The sequence below is a fragment of the Mustelus asterias genome, unplaced genomic scaffold, assembly GCF_964213995.1.
Source record: "Mustelus asterias unplaced genomic scaffold, sMusAst1.hap1.1 HAP1_SCAFFOLD_106, whole genome shotgun sequence".
Classification (NCBI taxonomy): domain Eukaryota; kingdom Metazoa; phylum Chordata; class Chondrichthyes; order Carcharhiniformes; family Triakidae; genus Mustelus; species Mustelus asterias.
Window position 1 is genome coordinate 773,233 of NW_027590150.1, and position 22,830 is coordinate 796,062.

The window sequence follows — 22,830 nt, forward strand, 5'->3', positions numbered from 1 at the left end:
CACAACATCGAAGTCCCAGGTACCAGCCCATGCTGCAAGTTCACCCACGTTATTCCGGATGCTCCTGGCATTGAAGTAGACACACTTCAAAGCACCTTCCTGCCTGCCGGTACACTCCTGCGACCTTGAAATCTTATTCATCACCTCACCACTCACATCCTCCTGTACACTGGAGCAGAAATCCAGGTTCCCACCCCCCTGCCGAATTAGTTTAAACCCTCCCGAAGAGCATTAGCAAATTTCCCCCCCAGGATATTAGTACCCCTCTGGTCCAGGTGAAGACCATCCCGTTTGTAGAGGTCCCACCTACCCCAGAATGAGCGCCAATTATCCAGGTATCTAAATCCTTCCCTCCTGCACCATTCCTGTAGCCACGTGTTCAACTGCTCTCTCTCCCTATTCCTCTCCTCACTAGCACGTGGCACGGGTAACAAACCAGAGATAACAACTCTATTTGTTCTCGCTCTAAGCTTCCACCCTAACTCCCTGAATTTCTGCCTTACATCCCCATCTCTTTTCCTACCTATGTCATTGGTGCCTGTGTGGACCACAACTTGGGGCTGGTCCCCTTCCCCCTTAAGGATCTTGAAAACACGATCCGAGACATCAAAGACCCTGGCACCTGGGAGGCAACACACCAGCCGCGAGTCCCTCTCGCTCTCACAGAATCTCCGATCTGTCCCCCTAACTATGCAGTTCCCAATGACTAATGCTCTACTCTTCCCCCCCTTTCCCTTCTGAGCAACAGGGACAGACTCTGTGCCAGAGACCTGTACCCCATGGCTTACCCCTGGTAAGTCGCCCTCCCCAACAGGATCCAAAACGGTATACTTGTTATACAGAGGAACGGCCACAGGGGATCGCTGCACTGTCTGCTTCTTACCCTTTCTAACAGTCACCCAAGTATCCTCATTCCTAGGAGTATGAACCTCCCTGTAGCTTTTATCTATAACTGTCTCTGCCTCCCGAATGATCCTGAGTTCATCCAGTTCCAACTCCAGATCCCTAACACAGTCTTCAAGGAGCTGGAATTGGGTGCACTTCCTGCAGGTGTACTCAGCTGGGACACTAATGGTGTCCCTCACCTCACACATCCCACAGGAGGAACATTGCACTGCCTGCACTGACATCCCTGCTAACTTCCCGAACTAATAAATGAAAGAGAAAAGAAAAAGAAAAAGAAAGCTCACCTGCTCTCACGCAGAGTCTTTTTTTTTAGGTTAGAGGAGGAGGGAGGGTGGGAGACTCTACACGTGTAGAGTCTCGGGTTACCTCCCCGTTCAAATTTAGTGGGCAAAAAAAAAACCGTCCCAGGTCTCCCTACGGCTGACTTCCCGTTTCCTGTTTCTCAGGAAAAAAACAACTCCGAAAAAAGTAAGTAAAAATAAATTCAGCTTATCTTCCAGTTCTGCCCTCCAAAAATCACTCCCCTCTCTGCCCGCTTCACCGGAAGAATAGGGCACGTTCACAACCGCAGGGGAACCTGGGAATTAACAGCGCCATTGTCAATCAAAGACATAATAGAAAATTATCTTGTGCAATTGAGATCAATTAATTTTTAAAAATACATTCCTCTGAATTTGTGCACTGCCATTCTCTATTTCTAAAATTGATTTAAACCAGTGCTCTCCTGTGGGAATACCCCGAGTTTTTAAAACATTTCTCACTGGTTTCCCCCCTCCCCCCCCTCTCTGCTCTCCTGAAGGTGCTCATACTGATTGGGTAAATCCCCCAGAAACTGGTTTATTTCACTTTCTTTCTCCTGAGACTGAATATTCTGTTTTATGCAATGATACATCACAGATGGAAACCATTTGGCTCACGTTTCCATGCTGTAAACCTCTGTGACTCTATCCTGCCCAGCCGGGCTCTCTTTAAGATCGATCCAATTAATTCCACAGCCCTGCTGGCAGAGTCAGAACAATGTATATTTACTGCAGCAATGCAGGAGGTAAATAGAGAATGTTTTTCGTTGTATATTTCTCAGACACACACCCCTGGAAAGATCAATCGGCTGGTGGACCAAGCAAATATTAAGGTTCCACTTAAAATTAAAACAGAAGGTACAGAGAAAAAACAGCAGTTACCAGGGCCGAGTTGATGGTCAAAATGATGGTGCTGAGCTGCCTTTAGAAAATAACCAGCAATCCAACAAGTCACTCACAATATTGAATCAAACAAAATTGATCAAAGATTCAGATAAAGTATTCTGTTTTCCAACATGATGCTGTGATATTTTGTGATGGTTTCAATGTTCTCAAAATTACTTGGTGTAGTCCTGGTTTATTTAATACTCACTCCCACCCATCGCTGTCCATGAAGCACATTACCCCCACTCTGATTCTCCATCCCATCAGAGACAACTCAGTCACTGACTGGAAATTAGGGCTTTTAATGAGAGCTCTGATAACCGAGAATGCACCGTAGGCAGAATCAACCCGAGCTAACAAACCCCAGACAGTGAACATTATCCCCCAGACCCGAATATAAAACAGTGAACATTATCCCCCCCAGACCCAAATATAAAACAGTGAACATTATCCCCCCCAGACCCGAATATAAAACAGTGAACATTATCCCCCCCAGACCCGAATATAAAACAGTGAACATTATCCCCCAGACCCGAATATAAAACAGTGAACATTATCTCCCCCAGACCCGAATATAAAACAGTGAACATTATCCCCCAGACCGAATATAAAACAGTGAACATTATCCCCCCCAGACCCGAATAAAGAACAGTGAACATTATCCCCCAGACCCGAATATAAAACAGTGAACATTATCCCCCCCAGACCCGAATATAAAACAGTGAACATTATCCCCCAGACCCGAATATAAAACAGTGAACATTATCCCCCAGACCTGAATATAAAACAGTGAACATTATCCCCCCCAGACCCGAATATAAAACAGTGAACATTATCCCCCCCAGACCCGAATATAAAACAGTGAACATTATCACCCCCAGACCCGAATATAAAACAGTGAACATTATCCCCCAGACCCGAATATAAAACAGTGAACATTATCACCCCCAGACCCGAATATAAAACAGTGAACATTATCCCCCCCCCAGACCCGAATACAAAACAGTGAACATTATCCCCCCCCCAGACCCGAATATAAAACAGTGAACATTATCCCCCAGACCCGAATATAAAACAGTGAACATTATCCCCCCCAGACCCGAATATAAAACAGTGAACATTATCCCCCCCAGACCCAAATATAAAACAGTGAACATTATCCCCCCCAGACCCGAATATAAAACAATGAACATTATCCCCCAGACCCAAATATAAAACAGTGAACATTATCACCCCCAGACCCGAATATGAAACAGTGAACATTATCCCCCCCAGACCCGAATATAAAACAGTGAACATTATCCCCCAGACCCGAATATAAAACAGTGAACATTATCCCCCAGACCCGAATATAAAACAGTGAACATTATCCCCCCCAGACCCGAATATAAAACAGTGAACATTATCCCCCCCAGACCCGAATATAAAACAATGAACATTATCCCCCCCAGACCCGAATATGAAACAGTGAACATTATCACCCCCAGACCCAAATATGAAACAGTGAACATTATCACCCCCAGACCCGAATATAAAACAGTGAACATTATCCCCCAGACCCAAATATAAAACAGTGAACATTCTCCCCCAGACCCGAATATAAAACAGTGAACATTATCCCCCCCAGACTCAAATATAAAACAGTGAACATTATCCCCCCCCAGACCCGAATATAAAACAGTGAACATTATCCCCCCCCAGACCCGAATATAAAACAGTGAACATTATCCCCCCCAGACCCAAATATAAAACAATGAACATTATCTCCCAGACCCGAATATAAAACAGTGAACATTATCCCCCAGACCCGAATATAAAACAGTGAACATTATCCCCCAGACCCGAATAGAAAACAGTGAACATTATCCCCCCCAGACCCGAATATAAAACAGTGAACATTATCCCCCAGACCCGAATATAAAACAGTGAACATTATCCCCCCCAGATTTGAATATAAAATGGTGAACATTACAGTGCCGGCTCGCCCAGTAAATGGCTGACAGAATAAAACAGCATATTCCTTGATTTGTTCATAATGGGTCGTGATTTCCTTTTCAGCAGCCCACACTCACAAAACCAAAAATACAATGTTTACTGTGATTACAGATTGGGCAGCACTTGCTGAACAATCCTGAGTGTGCCAATAGCTACACTCAATCAATTGAAGATAATCAGTCGAGTTCATAATACGGCTCAGTTATATTTGCGAGAAGTGACTGACATACATACATACGCAGCGATCCTTTCCCTGCAAACAAAAGCCTTGCACCTTTTTTGAATTTCCCAGAAGCTTGAGAAACCTACAGTCTCCTATTGGTTTCTCCATGGCAAAGCTTCAAGTCAATGAGAGTCCACCAATTAGCACCCTTTTCTCCTGTAGTATAAATTGCAATCATTTAAAATTTGGCATTCTTCCGTTTGTCCTGATGAGTGCATGCTGAAAAGATTCAGCAACATGTCTCTCTTGTCAGCAATATTCAAGTTCAGTACCAACAAGTATCTGTGCATTGTTTTATGTTCCTTGATAATTTAATGTGATCGTGGAAGTGTCACTGTGAAGAATGTGTAAGTCAGTAAGAATTGTCAGCATTTTCTCATTGGAAATCTTAATCAGTGGAATCTTTCAGACACTGAATTGTAGTTTGTACCAAACGTCAATTTCAGATTGAAGGAAAATGTATTATAAACAAGTTCCTGAATAAAACAAAAAAAAAAATCACAGATAGTACGTTTAAAAGGGGACACAACAGCCCTGAAAATCAGTGACATCTCAGAATATTAAAGCAGAATTCCAGTTGTAGGGATTGTTAATGTCAGCAGAAACAAACCAATATTGTCAGAATATCAATCCTGAATGTGATTAACAGCAGCAGTAACTGCAAAACCTAACTCCTGCTGACAATTGTGAACTTGCAGAGGTGTCAGCAAGTGGGATGACCGAGTGTATCCCTTCCCACACACAGAGCAGGCGAATGGCCTCTCCCCAGTGTGGGTGAGCTCATGTAAATGCAGGCTGCCAGACTGAGTGAATCCCTTCCCACACATGGAGCAAGTGAATGGTCTCTCCCCAGTGTGAGTGCGTTGATTTGCAGTGAGGATTGATAACTGCCTGAAACTCTTTCCACAGTATGTGCAAATAAATGGCTTCTCCTCAGTGTGAATTCACTGATGTGACAGGAGGCCGGATGAATTCCCTCCCACACGTGGAACAGGTGAACGGCCTTTCCCCAGTGTGAACTCGCTTGTGTGCACTGAGGTTGGATGAAGACCTGAACCTCTTTCCACAGGAAAGCTGAACGGTCTCTCCTCTGTGTGAACTCGCTGGTGTGACAGCAGGTTAGATGACAGAGTGAATTTCTACCACACACAGAATAGGTGAATGGCTTCTCCCCTGTGTGAATTCGCTGGTGTGATCAAAGACCGGATGGTCCAGCAATTCCTTCCCACACAAGGAGCAGGTGAACGATCTCTCCCCAGTGTGAACTCGCTGATGTACACCGAGGTTGGATGAATATGAGAACCCCTTTCCACAGGTGGAGCAGCTGTACAGCCTCTCCTCAGTGTGAATTTGTTGGTGTAACAGCAGGTGGGATGAGGTAGTGAATCTTTTCCCACACACGGAGCAGGTGAATGGCCTCTCTCCAGTGTGACTGTGTCTATGGTTTTCCAGCAAGTATGGATAATTGAATTCTTTACCACAATCCTCACATTTCCACGGTGCAGGTGACTTTGTGTCTCTCCAGGTTGGATGATCAGTTGAAGCCTTATCCACACACGGACCACGTTTATGGTTACTTCTCACTGTGAATGGTGTGATTTTTTTCAGGCTGTGTAACCGGTTAAAGCTCTTTTCAGTCAGTTCACTGGAACACTCTCACTCGGGGGTGTGTGTCTCGGGTCTTTTTCTGCCACATTGAATTTTTAAAATTTTCTTCCACTGACAAAACAGGCAATGATTTCTCCCTCCACTGTAAAAAGCAATCATACTGAGGTCATGATGAATCAAATGGTTCTGCAGACCTTGACCTAAAGTTTAGTTTGAGTTTCCTGTCTGTGAATCCTCCTCTTCTAGTTCCCTGCAAAAAGAGCTTAAAAAACGAATTCATAACAGACAATTCGAGTTTCCATGGAACACTTCTTCATCTCATTTATCTTGAGCTATAATCTCCATCCCACACACTCTCTCTTGTCCCTGGTCTAAATCAAACTCCTTGCCCCATCTCCACCATTTCATGTCTCCACTCTGAGACCAGCTCCCTCTGCCTTGTCACTCTGGCTGGATTCAGTTCTCCAGACCATGTGCAGATTGACTGTACAACCAAGGAGTCAATTATTTTCTTTTAAGGTCAGGGGACATGAAGTCCCACCGACTCTGTTGTTACCACAATGGCCACACGTCCCCTGCTCACCACTGAAACAACACGGTGACCGTTAACACGGACCTGTTCCGAGGAAAGGCTCCATTTTATTTGTGCCACAGCACCAGGGGAATTACCTCCTGCACAGGCACAAAGGTATCATCAGTCACAGGAAGTAATGGCAGCTGGTGTCTCAAACCTCATTTTAACATTTGCTCCCAGATATTCTAAATTACATTTGAAATACAAACTGACTTCTGGCATTATGGAGTAAATTAAAACATAATCATTTTCAGAATGACCATTCCCGAGAATCAATTCCCAAATCAGTAATATTAAAATTCTCATCAGAAATACATTGGAAAAATGGCTATTTTAATGGACATTTTCACAAACGCTATAAAAATGATTCTTCAAAACAAATTAATATTTTCTTCAACAGATGAATAATAATATTTTAATAAAACAACCACCCAATGAGGATCCTGACTCAGGATTTCTGAGCTTCATTGACCACTAACTGAACCAGCCGGGAATTGTCTCCACAAAACTTCCCCAACTCTCTCCCGGGAAAAAGCTGCAAACCCGGGAGCTGCAGCTTTTTACTGGGGGTGTTGGGGCCTCCAGCGGGTGTTTGTGAATCCTCCCCGCCCACCTCCCAGGGTTCCCTTCCTTCCCAGAGATCAGAGTCCTCATTGATTTGAGGCCAAAGTGTAACCTCTTATTTATTGTCCCCCTCCCCCATCCTCTGATGTGAACCATCCTCCAGTGGCTGAGCCAGGATGGGGCCGTTAACCTGGGCCTGTTCCCGGGAGGGAGGGAGGGAGGGAGGGAGAAGCCCCGCAGCTGCAAACCAGGGAGCTGACAATGATTCTGAAGGGTTTGCGGATCCACAAAGTGTTTCCAAATCCTCCCAGCCACCGCCTAACGCTGACTCCGCTTCTCCGGGACAAGGACAGCAATGACACTGCGCATGCTCCACATCACAATGCCCGGGAGCTGATTGACGGCAGCTCCGGACCAATAGGAGGAGGGGGCGGGGCTGGAGGACCGAGCACAAGCGGCTGGTCCTCCAACCAATCAGACTGAATCGGGGCGGAGGGGGCTGAGCATGGAGCTCCCTCTGTCTGCGCGCGCGCTCGGCCGCACACTGTCAAGATGGCGGTCGTTCACCCGGGCCTGAATCGGGGGAAAAGCCCGAACAACCTTTCAACGGTTCAAATATCGAATTCGAGCTTCCTATTGGGGGCTTGCGGCCTACACGGGACTTTTATGAAGCCTCCAAGTCCGCCCACCCACCGGCTCCATCACTCATTCCTGATTTACCCGGTGTTATCGCCCGGACTGAATATTTCCTCAACCGCCTCAATCCTCAGTGATCGGCACTGCGCATGCTCCAGATCCCCACAGTGCAACTCGCCCTCAGCCCCGCCCCTCATTCACTCCGATTGGTTGGAGGACCAGCCGCTCTCGCTCGGTCCTCCAGCCCCGCCCCCTCATTCATTCTGAATGTTTTGCCTTCTCCCAAAACCCAAGGCCATCTTTCCCAGAACTCCACATTTGAATTCTTCAATCAGGTTTCTGCCTTGCCACATTACTGAAACAGCTCTTATCAAAGTCCGCACTGACATCCTATGTGACTGCAACAAAAATGAACTTTCCCTTTTTATCCTCGACCTATTTGCAGCCTTTGGCAAGGTCGCCCACATCATTCTGCTCCATCCCTCTCCACTGTCGTCCAGCTGGGTGGGGCTACTCTCTTCTGGTTCTACATGGGCGGCACGGTGGCACAGTGGTTAGCACTGCCGTCTCAAGCACCAGGGACTCGGGTTCGATTCTGGGTCACTGTCTGTGTGGGTTTCCTCCGGATGTTCTGGTTTCCTCCACAGTTCAAAAGATGTACTGGTTCGCATTGACCATGCCAAATTCTCCCTCAGTGTACCCAAACAGGCGCAGGAATGTGGCGACTAGGGGATTTTCATAGTAACTTCATCGCAATGTTAATGTAAGCCTACTTGTGAAACTAATAAATAAACATTAAACTTTAAACCTATTCTTCTCTCTTCAATCAGAGTCAGAGAATCACTTATAATATCTTCCCTTCCCATTCCCACACTTACCTCTGGTGTCTCCAGAGGCTTGGCCTCTTATTTCTTATCAACATATTCCCATCAGTGACAACATCTGAAAACAGTGTCAGTTTTCACATTTACTCTGTTAAAGAGACAATATAAATGTAGAGTGTTGTTATTGTCTGACAATGATAGATCAGGAATATCACAAACATTTTAAATGTTCATTCCACATTTCTATTTCTTCTCAAAGTCTCAGTCTGGAACAGATCCCAATTTAACACCAATCTCTGACTTGACATCACATTTCCAATATTCACCGTTGTTCTTCCTGACTCTAAACCCAGTTGTAAAGGAGTTTCTGTTCTGCCTCCAGGACCACTGAATCATGGAAGAGCGTGGCTGGGACACATTCCTTACACACCTCAGCTTACACAGCCACATGTTCAGTCCGGGATGTCACTAAAAGCAGCAATGACAAACTCCAAATTCTACAATCATTTGTGAACTCGCTGGTGTCTCAGAAGGTCGGATAACTGAATGAATCCCTTCTCACACTCAGAGCAGGTGAATGGCCTCTCTCCAGTATGAACTCGTTGGTGTCTCTGAAGAGTAGATGACTGAGCAAAGCTGTTCCGACATACAGAACAGGTGAATGGCCTCTCCCCAGTGTGAACTCGCTGATGTCTCAGAAGTTGGGATGACTGAATGAATCCTTACCACACACAGAGCAGAGGAATGGTCTCTCCCCAGTGTGAACTTGCTGATGTGTCAGAAGGTGGGATGACCGATTGAATCTCTTCCCACACACAGAACAGAGGAACGGCCTCTCCCCAGTGTGGACAAGCTGATGTGCTACCAGATGCTTCTTGCTTTTAAACCTCTTCTCACAATCAGAGCATTTAAAAGGTCTCTGATCACTGTGTACAAGTTGATGGTCAGTGAGATGGGATGACTGAGTGAATCGCTTCCCACATACAGAGCAGGTGAATGGTGTCTCCCCAGTGTGACAATGATAACGTTTTCTCAGCTTTGGGTAATTGAAGCTCTTCCCACAGTCCCCACATTTCCACAGTTTCTCCATGATGCCAGTGTCCTTGTGACTCTCCAGATTGGACAATCAGTTGAAACCTTGTCCAAACTGTATGGTTTCTCCTTGCTGTGAATGATGTGATGTTTTATCAGGCTGTATAACTGGTTAAAGCTCTTTCCACAGTCAGTTCACTGGAACACTCTCACTCGGTGCTTTTCCAGTCAATTGTTTCAAAACTTTCAGTTTGAAATCCTCAGACAGAAACAGAGAAACATTTCTCATTCCACATTCAAAGGTTCACAATATTCAAGCGCTGATGAATCAAGTGAGTAGATGTTGGATGTCATGTTTGGTTTGATGTTCTTGTTTGGAATTCCTCCCTTTCTCATAGCCTCTAAAAGGAGTTTATAAAATGAATCCTCGTAAGTACAGGACAGAAATTCTAAATAGACAATTCTGATGCTGTGGAACATCTTTTCCTCGCTTGTTCACTTATGGGCTGAAGGACCTCTTTCTGTGCTGTGTGACTCTATGACAGCAAGTCCAGTTAGCCCCAAGACCTCAGTGCCTGCTCACCCACATTGATTCCCAGTCACAACAAAAGCAGAAACTGCTGGAAACTCTCAGCAGGTCTGACAGCATCTGTGGACAGAGAATAGAGCCAACTTTTCGAGTCAGGATGACCCTTCATCAGATTTCAGCATCTGCAGTACTTTGTCATGATTTCCAGTCAAGCGGAATCTTGATTTTGAAATTATCAGTCTTATATCCAAATACCAGACACATTGATAGCTGAAATAATTTCCCACAGACAGAACAGCTTCTTTACACATTCAAAGGTCAATGATCTTGATGAATCGACTGAATCTAGATACAATGTTTTGAATTGTGAATTCTCTCCTCCGAGTATCCTGTAAATACATTATTGTCAGTCCAGGTTAGCAATCCACCATTTTCGGTTTTTATTTCAGATTTCTAGAACTCACAGAATTTTGCTTTTAACATAGAAATGCATAAAGCTCTGTCCTGCTGCTGGTATTGCCCCCTATAAAGATGGCAGCGTCCTAGCCGGAACATTGCCCCTTATAAAGATGACAATCACCAGGCAAGACTGTTCTCTTCCTGTTGGGGAGCACTTCAGCGGTCACGGGCATTCGGCCTCTGATATTCGGGTAAGCGTTCTCCAAGGCGGCCTTCGCGACACACGACAGCGCAGAGTCGCGGAGCAGAAACTGATAGCCAGGTTCCGCACACACAAGGACGGCCTCAACCGGGATATTGGGTTTCTGTCACACTATTTCACATAAATATTTCTGCTTTTTTCCTCCTGAGTCTTTATCATGCGATCCTAGAATCAGAATTTATGTCACACTATTTGTAACTCCCACAGTTGCGTGGACCTGCAGAGTTTCACTGGCTGTCTTGTCTGGAGACAATACACATCTTTTTAGCCTGTCTTGATGCTCTCTCCACTCCCATTGTTTTGTTTCTTAAAGACTGGATTAGTTGTAAGTATTCGCATTCCAACCATTATTCATGTAAATTGAGTCTGTGTCTTATAAGTTCTGTTTGTGAACAGAATTCCCACTCACCTGAAGAAGGGGCTCAGAGCCTCGAAAGCTTGTGTGGCTTTTGCTACCAAATAAACCTGTTGGACTTTAACCTGGTGTTGTTAAACTTCTTACTGTGTTTACCTTATAAAGATGGCAGCGCCCTTGCCGGAACATTGCCCCTTATAAAGATGGCGGCCGGCGAGCCCGGCCCGACACCGAGAGAACAACCGTCTCGGTCCAAATGGGGGACCGTTAGATTTTTACTCGAACTTTGCGAGCCGAGTCTGGTGGTAATGAAATCTCTCCACCCACCGGCTCCGTTCCCCATCCACACTCGGTGTTTTATTTCACCCGTTGCGAAAGCCACACGACCGCCTCGCCCTTCCGTCAAGCTGCAGCACCCGCACCGCGCATGCTCCAATCACAACCTAACAGTGCGCCTGCGCAGCAGCTCCCGCAGTGAATGCTGGGCAATGGCTCTGCCATTGGATTGTACCTTTGTGGACACAGATTGGAACAACAGGGACAAGACCATTCATCAGCAATTCACACACTGGTCATGTCTGCCATGTCCTTGGTTATTGGTCACATGTGGTCAGCACTGCTGCCTCACAGCGCCAGGGACCTGGGTTCAATTCCAGCCTCAGGTTACTGTGTGGAGTTTGCACATTCTCCCCGTGTCTGCGTGGGTTTCCTCCCACAGTCCAAAGATGTGCAGGTTAGGTGGATTAGCCATGATAAATTGCCCCTTTCATGTTGGGGCATGAGATTACAGGAATAGGGCCTGGATGGGATCGTTGTCGGTGCAGGCTTGATGGGCCGAATGGCCTCCTTCTGCACTATAGGGATTCTATGATTCTGTGTGTCAAATTTAGTGCTCTGAACATTGTATAATTAAAAAGTAAGCATGCAACCTATTTTTCCAACAGAAATCGAGTACAATGTTGGTAAATGTGAGGTCATCCATTTTGGTAGGAATAACAGCAAAATGGACTATTTTTTTTTATTGTCACATGTTTTAGCATACAATGAAAAGTATTGTTTCTTCTGCGCTATAAAGACAAAACATACCGTTCATAGAGAAGGAAATGAGAGAGCGCAGAATGCAGTGCCACAGCCACAGCTAGGGTGCAGAGAAAGACCAACCCAATGCAAGATAGGCCCACCCAAAAGTCCGACAGCAGCACGGGAAGAAGCTGCTCTCGAGTCGGTTGGCACGCGACCCCAAGACCTCTGCATCCCCCTCCCGATGGAAGAAGGTGGAAGAGAGAATGTCGGGGGTGCGCGGGGTCCCCAACCATGCATTTAAATGGTAATAAATTGCAGCATGCTGCTGCGCAAAGGGACCTGGGTGTCCTTGTGCATGAATCACAAAAAGATGGTTTGTCAGAGCCACCGGATGATAGTGATTAAGGCACGCTGCCCTGGCTTTTCTTTGGTATCGGGATGATGGTCCTCTTCTAGAAGCAGGTAGGGACCTTAGATTGTTGTAATGAGAGGTTGAACATGTCTGTGAATACCCTTGCCAGCTGATCCACGCAGGACCTCAGTGCTCATTGGGGTACCCCGTCTGGGCCAGTTGCTTTCCATGGGTTGACTTTTGAGAAGGCTACTCTGATGTCTGCACTGGTGACCTAACATACAGAATCATTCGAGGCTTCTGGGATGGAGGGTGTGCTCTCGCTGACCTCTTGCTCACAACGGGCATAGAATGTGTTGAGCTCAGTGGGGAGGGGTGCATTGGAGCCGGTGATTTTACCTGCCTTAATCTCGTAGCCTTTTATGTCTTGCAGACCTTGCCATAGTCGACGGGAATCCATGTGGATAGCCTGGGATTCTAGCTTGATCCGGTACTGTCTTTTGGCATCTTTGATGGATCTTCATAGATCATATCTGGCTGTCTTGTATAGGTCAGTGTCGCCTGACATGAACGTCTCAGATCTAAACTTCAGCAGACAGTGGATATCCCTGTTCATCCATGGTTTCTGGTTGGGAAACACATGGATTTGCTTCTTTGGCACACAGTCTTCTACACGCTTACTAATGAGTCAGTTACTGTAGTGGAGGACTCATTCAGGCTGGTCACAGAGTTTTTAAATACTGACCAATCTACTGACTCTAAGCAGTCTAGTAGGAGATCATCCGATTCCTCAGACCAATATTGCACGACTTTCTTTGGCAGATTCTCCCATTTCAGTTTTTGCTTTTAAGCTGGGAGCAGGAGCACAGACTTGATTTTCCAAGGTGTGGGCTGGTGATAGAGCAGTAGGCATTTTTGATATTTGTATAGCAGTGGTCTAGGATGTTTGGGCCTCTGATGGAACAGGAGATGTGTTGCAGGTACCTTGGTAGAACACCCTTGAGCTTGGCCTGATTGAAGTTTCGGCTACGATGAACAAGGCCTCAGGACAAGGCCTCGTCTCAAGGCTATTTGTGGTGGTGTATATTTCATCCAATGCCGTCTTCACGCCTGCATGGGGTGGGACGTAAACTGCTGTCAGGCTAACAGAGGTGAACTCCCATGGAAGGTAGTCAGGGTGGCATTTTAGCGTCGGGTATTCTAGGCCCGGGGATCCAATGTAATGATAATACAGTCAATATCTCGTGCACCATAACCAAAGTTTGGGTCTCATTTGATAGCGAGTGAGTCATGGTCTATTGATATAATATATTCCAATTCTGTTATTTGTCACTCTGCCACTTACTATTTGACAATAACATGCCTGATATTAAAATGTTACTGCATTTTACAACTGCAGGTCCTGGGGCTGATTGGAATCTGGTGTAACAATGATAATCACAAAGATCGGTTCCAGTGTCGCTGAGGTCATTTTGCCTGCAGGTAACCTGACATTAAGGGAGACAAGAGGCCCAACAAATATTTGCTTGTAAGAGGAGGACAAGATGTAAGGGGGCAATGATAGTTTGAGGTTTGTGTGTTATGCTGAGTGTCACTGGGAGGTGAGTGGGAAAATAGGAATGCAAACATTATGGCAGAGACATGTGTTACTGACTCTACTTGACTGAGAGCTGTTATGCTCAAGGGGAGAATAATGAGGACATGGGGAACTCCAGAGATTTCTGATATTGAGGTGTACCTGTGAGAGGAACTGAAAATAATCAGTTCCTTCTCATGGTTATCTGCAATTCTTGAGTTACAGTCACATGGGAAACAGATCTGACAGCTCATCAAACCCAATGTTTTGATCTTCTGTTTGAGACACATTGTGACTGAAAAGATCAAATGTTAAAACCTCAGGAGAGAAACATTCAGAATGTCACAAAGACGAGTGAACTGTCAATTAATCCCATTTACCATCGTTCTGCCAAATTCCCTCTGCAAGTATTTATCCAATTCTCTTTGAAATTTACTATTAAATTGGGCAGCACGGTGGCTGGGCAACACGGCGGCACAGTGGTTAGCACTGCTGCTTCACAGCGCCGGGTTCAATTCCCGGCTTGAGTCACTGTGTGGAGTTTGCACGTTCTCCCCATGTCTGCGTGGGTTTTTCCGGGTGCTCCGGTTTCCTCCCACATTCTGAAAGACGTGCTAGTTAGATGCATTGACCCAAACAGGCGCCGGACTGTGGCGACACGGGGAATTTCACATAACTTCATTGCAGTGTTAATGTAAGTCTTACTTGTGACTAATAAACTTTACTTGAAATCTGCTTCTAGCACCTGTCAGTTTGTACATTCCAGATTGCATCAAATTATTGTGTAAAAAATCATCCTCATCACCCTCTCCAGTTAAGTTGTCAATTATGTTAAATCTCTGTATCCCCTCTGTGAACAGACTCTCCTGCACCTGGGAAACAGTTTCTTCCTATCGACAGACCCTCCAATACCTGGGAAATAGATTCTCTCCATCGAAAGACCCTTCTGCACCTGGGAAAGTTTCTCCCCATCGACAGACCCTTCTGCACCTGGGAAAGTTTCTCCCCATCGACAGACCCTCCTGCTTCTGGGAAACAGTTCCTCTCCATTGACACTATCATAAATCGTTTGTCATTTTAAACACCTCTATTAAACCTCCCCATCACGTACCCTGATCTAAGACAGAAAAGCCCATGTTTTTCCTGCCCTGAAGAATCATATGGACTCAAAATGTTAACTGTTTCTCTCTGACTTGCTGAGTTTTTCTGCTTTTTTCCCTGTTTTTCCTTCTATAATCAATCAGAAACCCTTCATGATGCTGAACATCTCGGTTAAATAGGAACACACAGAGACTGAGAGAGATACAGAGGAGAGACAGAAAGACAGAAACATTGAGAGAGATTTTAAAAAACAGAAAGATGAGGTGGTCAGAGATAAAAGCTGAGAAACAGAGGAAACAAGCAATAGAGAGAGAATGATATACAATATAAGGGAGCAGGCTATCAGTCCCCAGCTATGGGGAGCAGAGGGAACTCAGTGACTGATCCACAAATACAGCTCGTTATATCCGGGAATGGAGACTCTGAACAGAAATAACAGGCTCATTTGTAAATGTCACTGCAATGTGATCCTGTGTGACTCTGCCCTGTCTCTGTGGATGGATATAGGCCGCACTGATACATGTTCTCACCAGATTGTGGCCCCTGGATTTATTTTTTGCCCAGAAGTGAGATGCGCGGTTTGCAACCGGCAGCAGAGAAACAGGAAGTTGTATTTCCTGAGAGTGAAACAGGCGACATCAGTTTGAGATGTTATCACCGTGAATATTCTTCCTGTCTGTGAGGGTGAACTCACTCTGACAGCATCAAGAACAACCACACAGGTTGCTGCCGCTCTCAGCATTACATTCACCTCCATTCCCATGTTAAACAATAAACAAAGATTATTTGGGTTTTTAACAGTCAATGAATTGGGAGATGGACTGAGGGTCATCACTGGGAGAGATGAGGGGAAATTATAGAAAGGAATGAGTTTCCCCCAAAGAGGGTGATCAGAAAATGAGAGTGAGTCAGGGCCTGTCAGAGGAAGTGGGAGAGAGAAGTGGGGAGACAATGGCCTCGTGGTATTATCGCTAGATGTTAATGCAGAAACTCAACAAATTTTCTGGGGACCCAGATTCGAATACCGCCATGGCAGATGGTGGAATTTGAATTCAATTCAAAACATCTGGAATTAAGAATCGAGTGATGACCATGAAACCATTGTCAGAAAAACCCATCTGGTTCGCTAATGTCCTTTAGGGAAGGAAATCTGCTGTCTTTACCTGGTCTGGTCTACATGTGACTCCAGGGCCACAGCAATGTGGTTGACTCTCAGCTGCCCTCTGAACAAGGGCAACTAGGGATGGGTAATAAATGCTGGCCAGTCAGCGGCACCTGTGTCCCACATATGAATAAAAAAAACAGAGAGAGAAGATTGAGTCTCTGTAAATTCGATGTTGTCTCAGACAGAGAAGAGAGATTGAAGGTGTTTGGTGCTTTTTTAGAGAGAGATAACCAGAGAATAAAAAAATTAAGTGAGTTTCAGCACTATCTGACATAAAAAAGTTAAATGAATGAGTGTCTGAGAGAAAGATAGAGGTTAAGTGACTGAGACAGTATTTGAGAGAGAGGTAAGGGAGTGAAAGGAGCGTGTTTAATTGAGTGTAGAGGTGGAAGGTAAGTGAAATGAGTGTCTGAGAGGAGAGCGATGTTAAGTGAGTCAGTATCTGACAGAGAGGAGAGATATTAACTGAGTACCTGACAGAGAGGAGAGATATTGAGTATCTGACAGAGAGGAGAGATATTAACTGAGTACCTGACAGAGAGGAGAGATATTAAGTGAGTATCTGACAGAGAGGAGAGATATTGAGTATCTGACAGAGAGGAGAGATATTGAGTATCTGACAGAGAGGAGAGATATTGAGTATCTGACAGAGAGGAGAGATATTAAGTGAGTACCTGACAGAGAGGAGAGATATTGAGTATCTGACAGAGAGGAGAGATATTAAGTGAGTACCTGACAGAGGGGAGAGATATTAAGTGAGTATCTGACAGAGAGGAGAGATATTAAGTGAGTGAGAAGAGGTTCACACAACTGAGGATCACTGAGAATAATCCAAAATAAGGAGATCACCCAGAAAACTACCAATAGGAATCTTCAGCTGAACACATCATTCATTCTTAAAGGGACAGTTGGGGCTTGATGCTGTTCAGTTTCCAGTTAAAGGGACAGGCACAGCTTCACTCTTCTCTCTATTCTGTTTATAATGGTTAAAGGTTGATAGGAGTGAGGTTTATTTAAAAGGACAGTGTGTGGGAAGCCTCATCAATAAAACTGGGAATTCTTGGACACGCTGTAGCTCCTTTTTATCTGGGAATCAAATTGTTGTCTAATTGTCCCAGCAGATAACAGGTTCCTTTGAACTCTCCAGCTGCTACTTTAATGCAGACTTTAACCAATTTATTTTAAACTGGTTTCTGTTCAATAAACTGGCACTGACACAAACACATTAAAATATTTTAGACTTTTCTGCATTTTCAGTCTGGAAATCTAATCCTGCCGTTTCACTCTCAGTCAGGAACAGATCCGAGTTTTGCACCAATCTCTGATTTAGCAGCATCCTACCAGCATTCACTGTTGTTCTTCCTGACTCTAAACACAGTTGTAAAGGAACTTCTGTTCCTGGTCTAGGAGCGCTGAAACATAGAAGGGAGCGACTGAGGTTCTTGCACATCTCAGGATTAAACCACACGGGTACTTTGCTGTCGTGAAGAGAGATGAGGAAGAGCAAAGTGCTGTTTGTCCCTCTCTGTGACCCTGAAGGACTGCGTCCTGTTTGCCATATGATCCTCCCCCGATTGTCCTTTCTGAGCTCCAGCCTGGTGATGTGGGGTCAGGTGGGAAAGACAAAAATCGACAACAATTTTAAAAAACAAAGCTGGTCTATTTCATATTTATTCAGAATATTAAACCTCAACGGATGAAGACTGTCAGAGTGAACACGATTCAGTCCTGGATATGATTAACAGCATCATTAAGAGTAGAATCCAAACCTTGCAGTCGTTTGTGAACTCGCTGGTGTGTTAGCAGGTGGGATGACTGAATAAATCCCTTTCCACAGACATTACAGGTGAACGGCCTCTCCCCAGTGTGAACTCGCTGGTGTTTCAGAAGATAAGATAAATGAGAAAATCCCTTCCCACAGACAGAGCAGGTAAATGGCCTCTCCGCACTGTGAACTTTCTGGTGTGTCAGCAGGTTGGATGACTGACTGAATCCCTTCCCACACACAGAGCAGGTGAACGGCCTCTCCCCAGTGTGAACTCGCTGGTGATTCAATAAGTTGGATGAACGAGTGAATCCCTTCCCACAGTCTGAGCAGGTGAAGGGCCTCTCCCCAGTGTGAATTCTCTGGTGGTTCAATAGGGCAGATGGACGGCTGAATCCCTTCCCACACACACAGCAGGTGAATGGCCTCTCCCCAGTGTGAGCATATTGGTGCGTTAGCAGATCCTTTTTATTTTTAAAGCTCTTCTCACAGTGGGAACAATTAAAAAGTTTGTTATCAGAGTGAACAAGTTGATGTGTCTGCAAGTGGGATGACTGAATGAATCCTTTCCCACACACAGAGCAGGTGAACGGTCTCTCCCCAGTGTGAATTCGTTGGTGTGTCAGCAGATCCTTTTTGCATTTAAAACTCTTCTCACAGTCAGAACATGTAAACATTCTCTCATCAGTGTGAACAAGTTGGTGTGTCACAATGTGGGATGAGCGAGTGAATCCCTTCCCACACACAGGGCAGGTGAACGGCCTCTCCCCAGTGTGAACCCGTTGGTGAGTCAGAAGGTTGTATGAATGGGTGAATCCCTTCCCACAGACGGAGCAGGTGAACGGTCTCTCCCCAGTGTGACTGCGCCGATGAACTTCCAGTTGTGATGGGAAACCGAATCCCTTCCCACAATCCACACATTTCCACGGTTTCTCCATGGTGCGGGTGTCCTTGTGTTTCTCCAGGTTGGATGATCAGTTCAAGCCTCATCCACACACACAACATACACGTAGTTTCACCCTGCTGTGAACTGTGATGTTTTTTCAGGCTGTGTAACTGGTTAAAGCTCTTTCCACATTCAGTTCACTGGAACACTCTCACTCGGGTGTGTGTTTGTCTCGATGCTTTTCCGGTCACACTGATGTTTAATTTCTTTGCCCACAGGCAGAACAGACAAATATTTCTCTTTCTATATTCAAAGACCAATGATATTCAGCTCCGAAGGAACTGAATGACTTTGTCAGATGTGATGTCCGGTTTGAATTTTCTGTCTGCCAATCTTTCACTTCCAATATCCTGTAAAAACAGTTTAGAAAAGTCATCACTGTCAGAACACGATAGAAACTCTGAACAGACAATTCTAGTTCGTCTGGAACATTTTTTCTTCTCTTGTTCCCCCAAATCTGTAAATCTCCGTCCCACACACTCTCCCTCCTCCCTGGGCTGAAATCCAAACCCATCTCACCATTTCTTTCCTCCACTCCCAGTTTTCTCCCTCCCTCTCCTCTGTCTGGGTTCAGAGCCTCGAAAGCTTGTGTGGCTTTTGCTACCAAATAAACCTGTTGGACTTTAACCTGGTGTTGTTAAACTTCTTACTGTGTTTACCCCAGTCCAACGCCGGCATCTCCACACCATATAACAACACCAGACATATCAATGTTGTTACGATCCTCATGGTCACCTTATAATAAACAAATTCCCACAAATCCCAAGGGAATAAACTAAAAGACAATGTTTCATTTTTTTAAAATGTTACTTTAAAAATTAATGTAAAATTAACATCAATGAATCATGCATTAAGAAACAGTATTTGAATAGACAAGATAAATTACACTTTAAAAAGCTCAGACAATAAAAACAGGTTCCACAAAATCACAAACATTTCCCCCTCAGTATATTTGGCTCTAATTCCAGTTCCAGAGAATTTCTCTGTCTCTGTAATTCCCAGGGGGAGAAAGAAAGTGTTTTCCTCACAGATGTTGTCCAGAGGAGGAGGTTTGAGTCTGTGTGTGAAGTTTGAGTCTGTGTGTGAAGTTTGAGTCTGTGTGTGAAGTTTGAGTCTGTGTGTGAAGTTTGAGTCTGTGTGTGAAGTTTGAGCCTGTGGTGAAGTTTGAGCCTGTGGTGAAGTTTGAGTCTGTGGTGAAGTTTGAGTCTGTGGTGAAGTTTGAGTCTGTGGTGAAGTTTGAGCCTGTGGTGAAGTTTGAGTCTGTGGTGAAGTTTGAGCCTGTGGTGAAGTTTGAGTCTGTGGTGAAGTTTGAGCCTGTGGTGAAGTTTGAGTCTGTGGTGAAGTTTGAGCCTGTGGTGAAGTTTGAGTCTGTGGTGAAGTTTGAGTCTGTGGTGAAGTTTGAGTCTGTGGTGAAGTTTGAGTCTGTGTATGAAGTTGGAGTCTGTGTGTGAAGTTTGAGTCTGTGGTGAAGCTACAAACAGAAGCTGTTCTGTTTCAAATCAAACTGCGGGACTTGGAAGAAAATGATGGGAAGAGATTTTGCAAAGTCCCCTCCCCCACTCCCTCAGCTGGCAGCCCAGCGCGCAGGCGCAGAGAGCGCTGCTGAGCCGACCTGTCCGGAGCAGGCGCAGAGAGCGCTGCTGAGCCGAGCTGTCCGGAGCAGGCGCAGTGCGGCTGCCGCCAGCGGTCGCTCTCGATCTCTTTTTGGAGCAGCAGCCGTAGAGAGAGGGGGGAGGGGGAGATCACCGAGCGGCTTCTCGCTCTGGCCGGAGCCGGTTGCCGGGAAACCTTGGCTGGATCTGGTGCAGGGGGAAGGGAACAATGGGTGGGGGCGGGGCTCCCGTGGACGTTCGCCCGGGCCTGCGCACTGGAACCACAGGACGTCACATGGGAACAGACTTATTCCTATTGGCTAATTCAGGCTGAGTTCCATTGTGCCGTCACAATGCGGAAGTTGGCCAATGATTGAAACTTCCTCCTCTGGGTAACATCTGGGAGGAAATCAATGTTTCCCCCTTTCCATTTCTTTTCTCATTCTGGGGGAAATTGGGGACTTGCAGCAACTGAAGGGTAAGGAAGTGAATCCAGTCTGTATATTCCTCACATTTTTAGTCCAGTTATATCAGCTCTCTGGGTCCAGGACAGGAAGCAGTGAGCATGGATCTGTCAATCAGCCTCAATCAGCACCTTCAGGAGAATTGGGAGGGTGAATATTAGATACAGCAGAGTGAGAATGGAGGGAGAGTGTGTGGGATGGAGATTTACAGCTTTTGGGGATTGAGAGAGAAAGAATGTTCCATAGAAACTGGAATTGTCTGTTCTGAATTTCGATCCTGTACTGACACTGATGACTTGTGTCAACTTGTTTTGCAGGATATTGAAAGAGGAATCACAGGCTAAAATCTCAAACGTCACGTCTAGATCTGGCAGAGACATATTCCTTGGGACCTGAATATCATCGGCCATTGAATCTGGAAGATTTGAAAAGATTTCAAACATTAATGTGACTGGAAAAGTACCAACACACTTCCACATTCAAGTGAGAGTGTTCCAGTGCACTGACTGAAGAGCTTTAACCAGTTACACAGCCTGAATAAATATCACACCATTCACAGCGGGGAGAGACTGTACCCGTGTTCTGTGTGTGGACAAGGCTTCAACTGATTGACCACCCAAGGGAGAGGCAAGGACACCTGCACCATGGAGAAACCATGGAAATGTGCAGACTGTGGGAAGAGATACAGATACCCCTCTCTGCTGGATGCTCATCGGCGCAGCCACACTGGGGAGAGGCCATTCATCTGCTCTGAGTGTGGGGAGGGATTCATTCGGTTCCCCCACCTGCAGACACACAAGCGAGTTCACACTGGAGAGAGACCGTTCACCTGCTCTCAGTGTGGAAAGGGATTCACTGTGTCATCCACTTTGCAGAGACACCAGCGAATTCACACTGGGGAGAGGCCGTTCACCTGCCCTCAGTGTGGGAAGGGATTCAACCAGTTATCCAATCTATGGACACACCAGCGAATTCACACTGGGGTGAGGCCATTCACCTGCTCTCAGTGTGGAAAGGGATTCACTCGGTTATCCGACCTGCAGACACATCAACGCGTTCATACTGGGGAGAAGCCGTACACCTGCTCTCAGTGTGGAAAGGGATTCACCGTGTCATCCACTTTGCAGAGACACCAGCGAATTCACACTGGGGAGAGACCATTCACCTGCTCTCAGTGTGGGAAGAGATTCGCTCGGTCATCCGACCTGCGGACACATCAGCGCATTCACAGCGGGGAGAGGCCGTTCACCTGCACTCAGTGTGGGAAGGGATTCACTCGGTCATCCGTCCTGCGGACACATCAGCGCATACACAGCGGGGAGAGGCCGTTTACCTGCTCTCAGTGTGGGAAGGGTTTCGCTCGTTCATCCAACCTGCAGAGACACCAGCGAGTTCACATGGGGAGAGGCCATTCACCTCCTCTCAGTGTGGGAAGGAATCCACTCAGTTATCCCACCTGTTGAGACATCAGTGAGGTTACACTGGGGAGAAACCGTCCACCTGCTCAGTGTATAAAAAGGGTTCAAAATTTCATCACAGCTGCTGAGGCACCAACAAGTTCACAGGGGTTGGATTCTGCTATTATTGTTTCTGCTCTCAATTACATCCAGGACTGCATTTTGTTCATTCTCACAGTTGGTCAATGGGGAGGGTCGGAGGGTTTCTTTCTGCTGGACTGGCCGGTCTCACAACTTTGCCTCCAATGGGCTGATGCTCTTTGAGTCTTGTTGTGAATACCTGGTTTCAAATTTCACA

At 45.8% G+C, this 22,830-nt stretch overlaps 1 protein-coding gene across 4 annotated transcripts in view; it reads right to left on the bottom strand.

The window, feature by feature from the left end:
- The window catches only part of LOC144484402 (uncharacterized), a 529,373-nt gene that overhangs the window by 364,102 nt on the left and 142,441 nt on the right, over positions 1 to 22,830 (bottom strand). For 3 of the 4 annotated variants that reach the window (XM_078202930.1, XM_078202932.1, XM_078202931.1), the window contains exon 2: positions 17,315 to 19,369. The exons of the other annotated variant lie outside the window; for it this stretch is intronic. In XM_078202930.1, coding sequence (XP_078059056.1) covers positions 18,031 to 19,011 — 981 coding nt within the window. In that variant the 5' untranslated portion in view covers positions 19,012 to 19,369 and the 3' untranslated portion in view covers positions 17,315 to 18,030. Of the gene's footprint in view, positions 1 to 17,314; positions 19,370 to 22,830 lie in introns of those variants that run through there. 4 annotated transcript variants of the gene reach the window in all.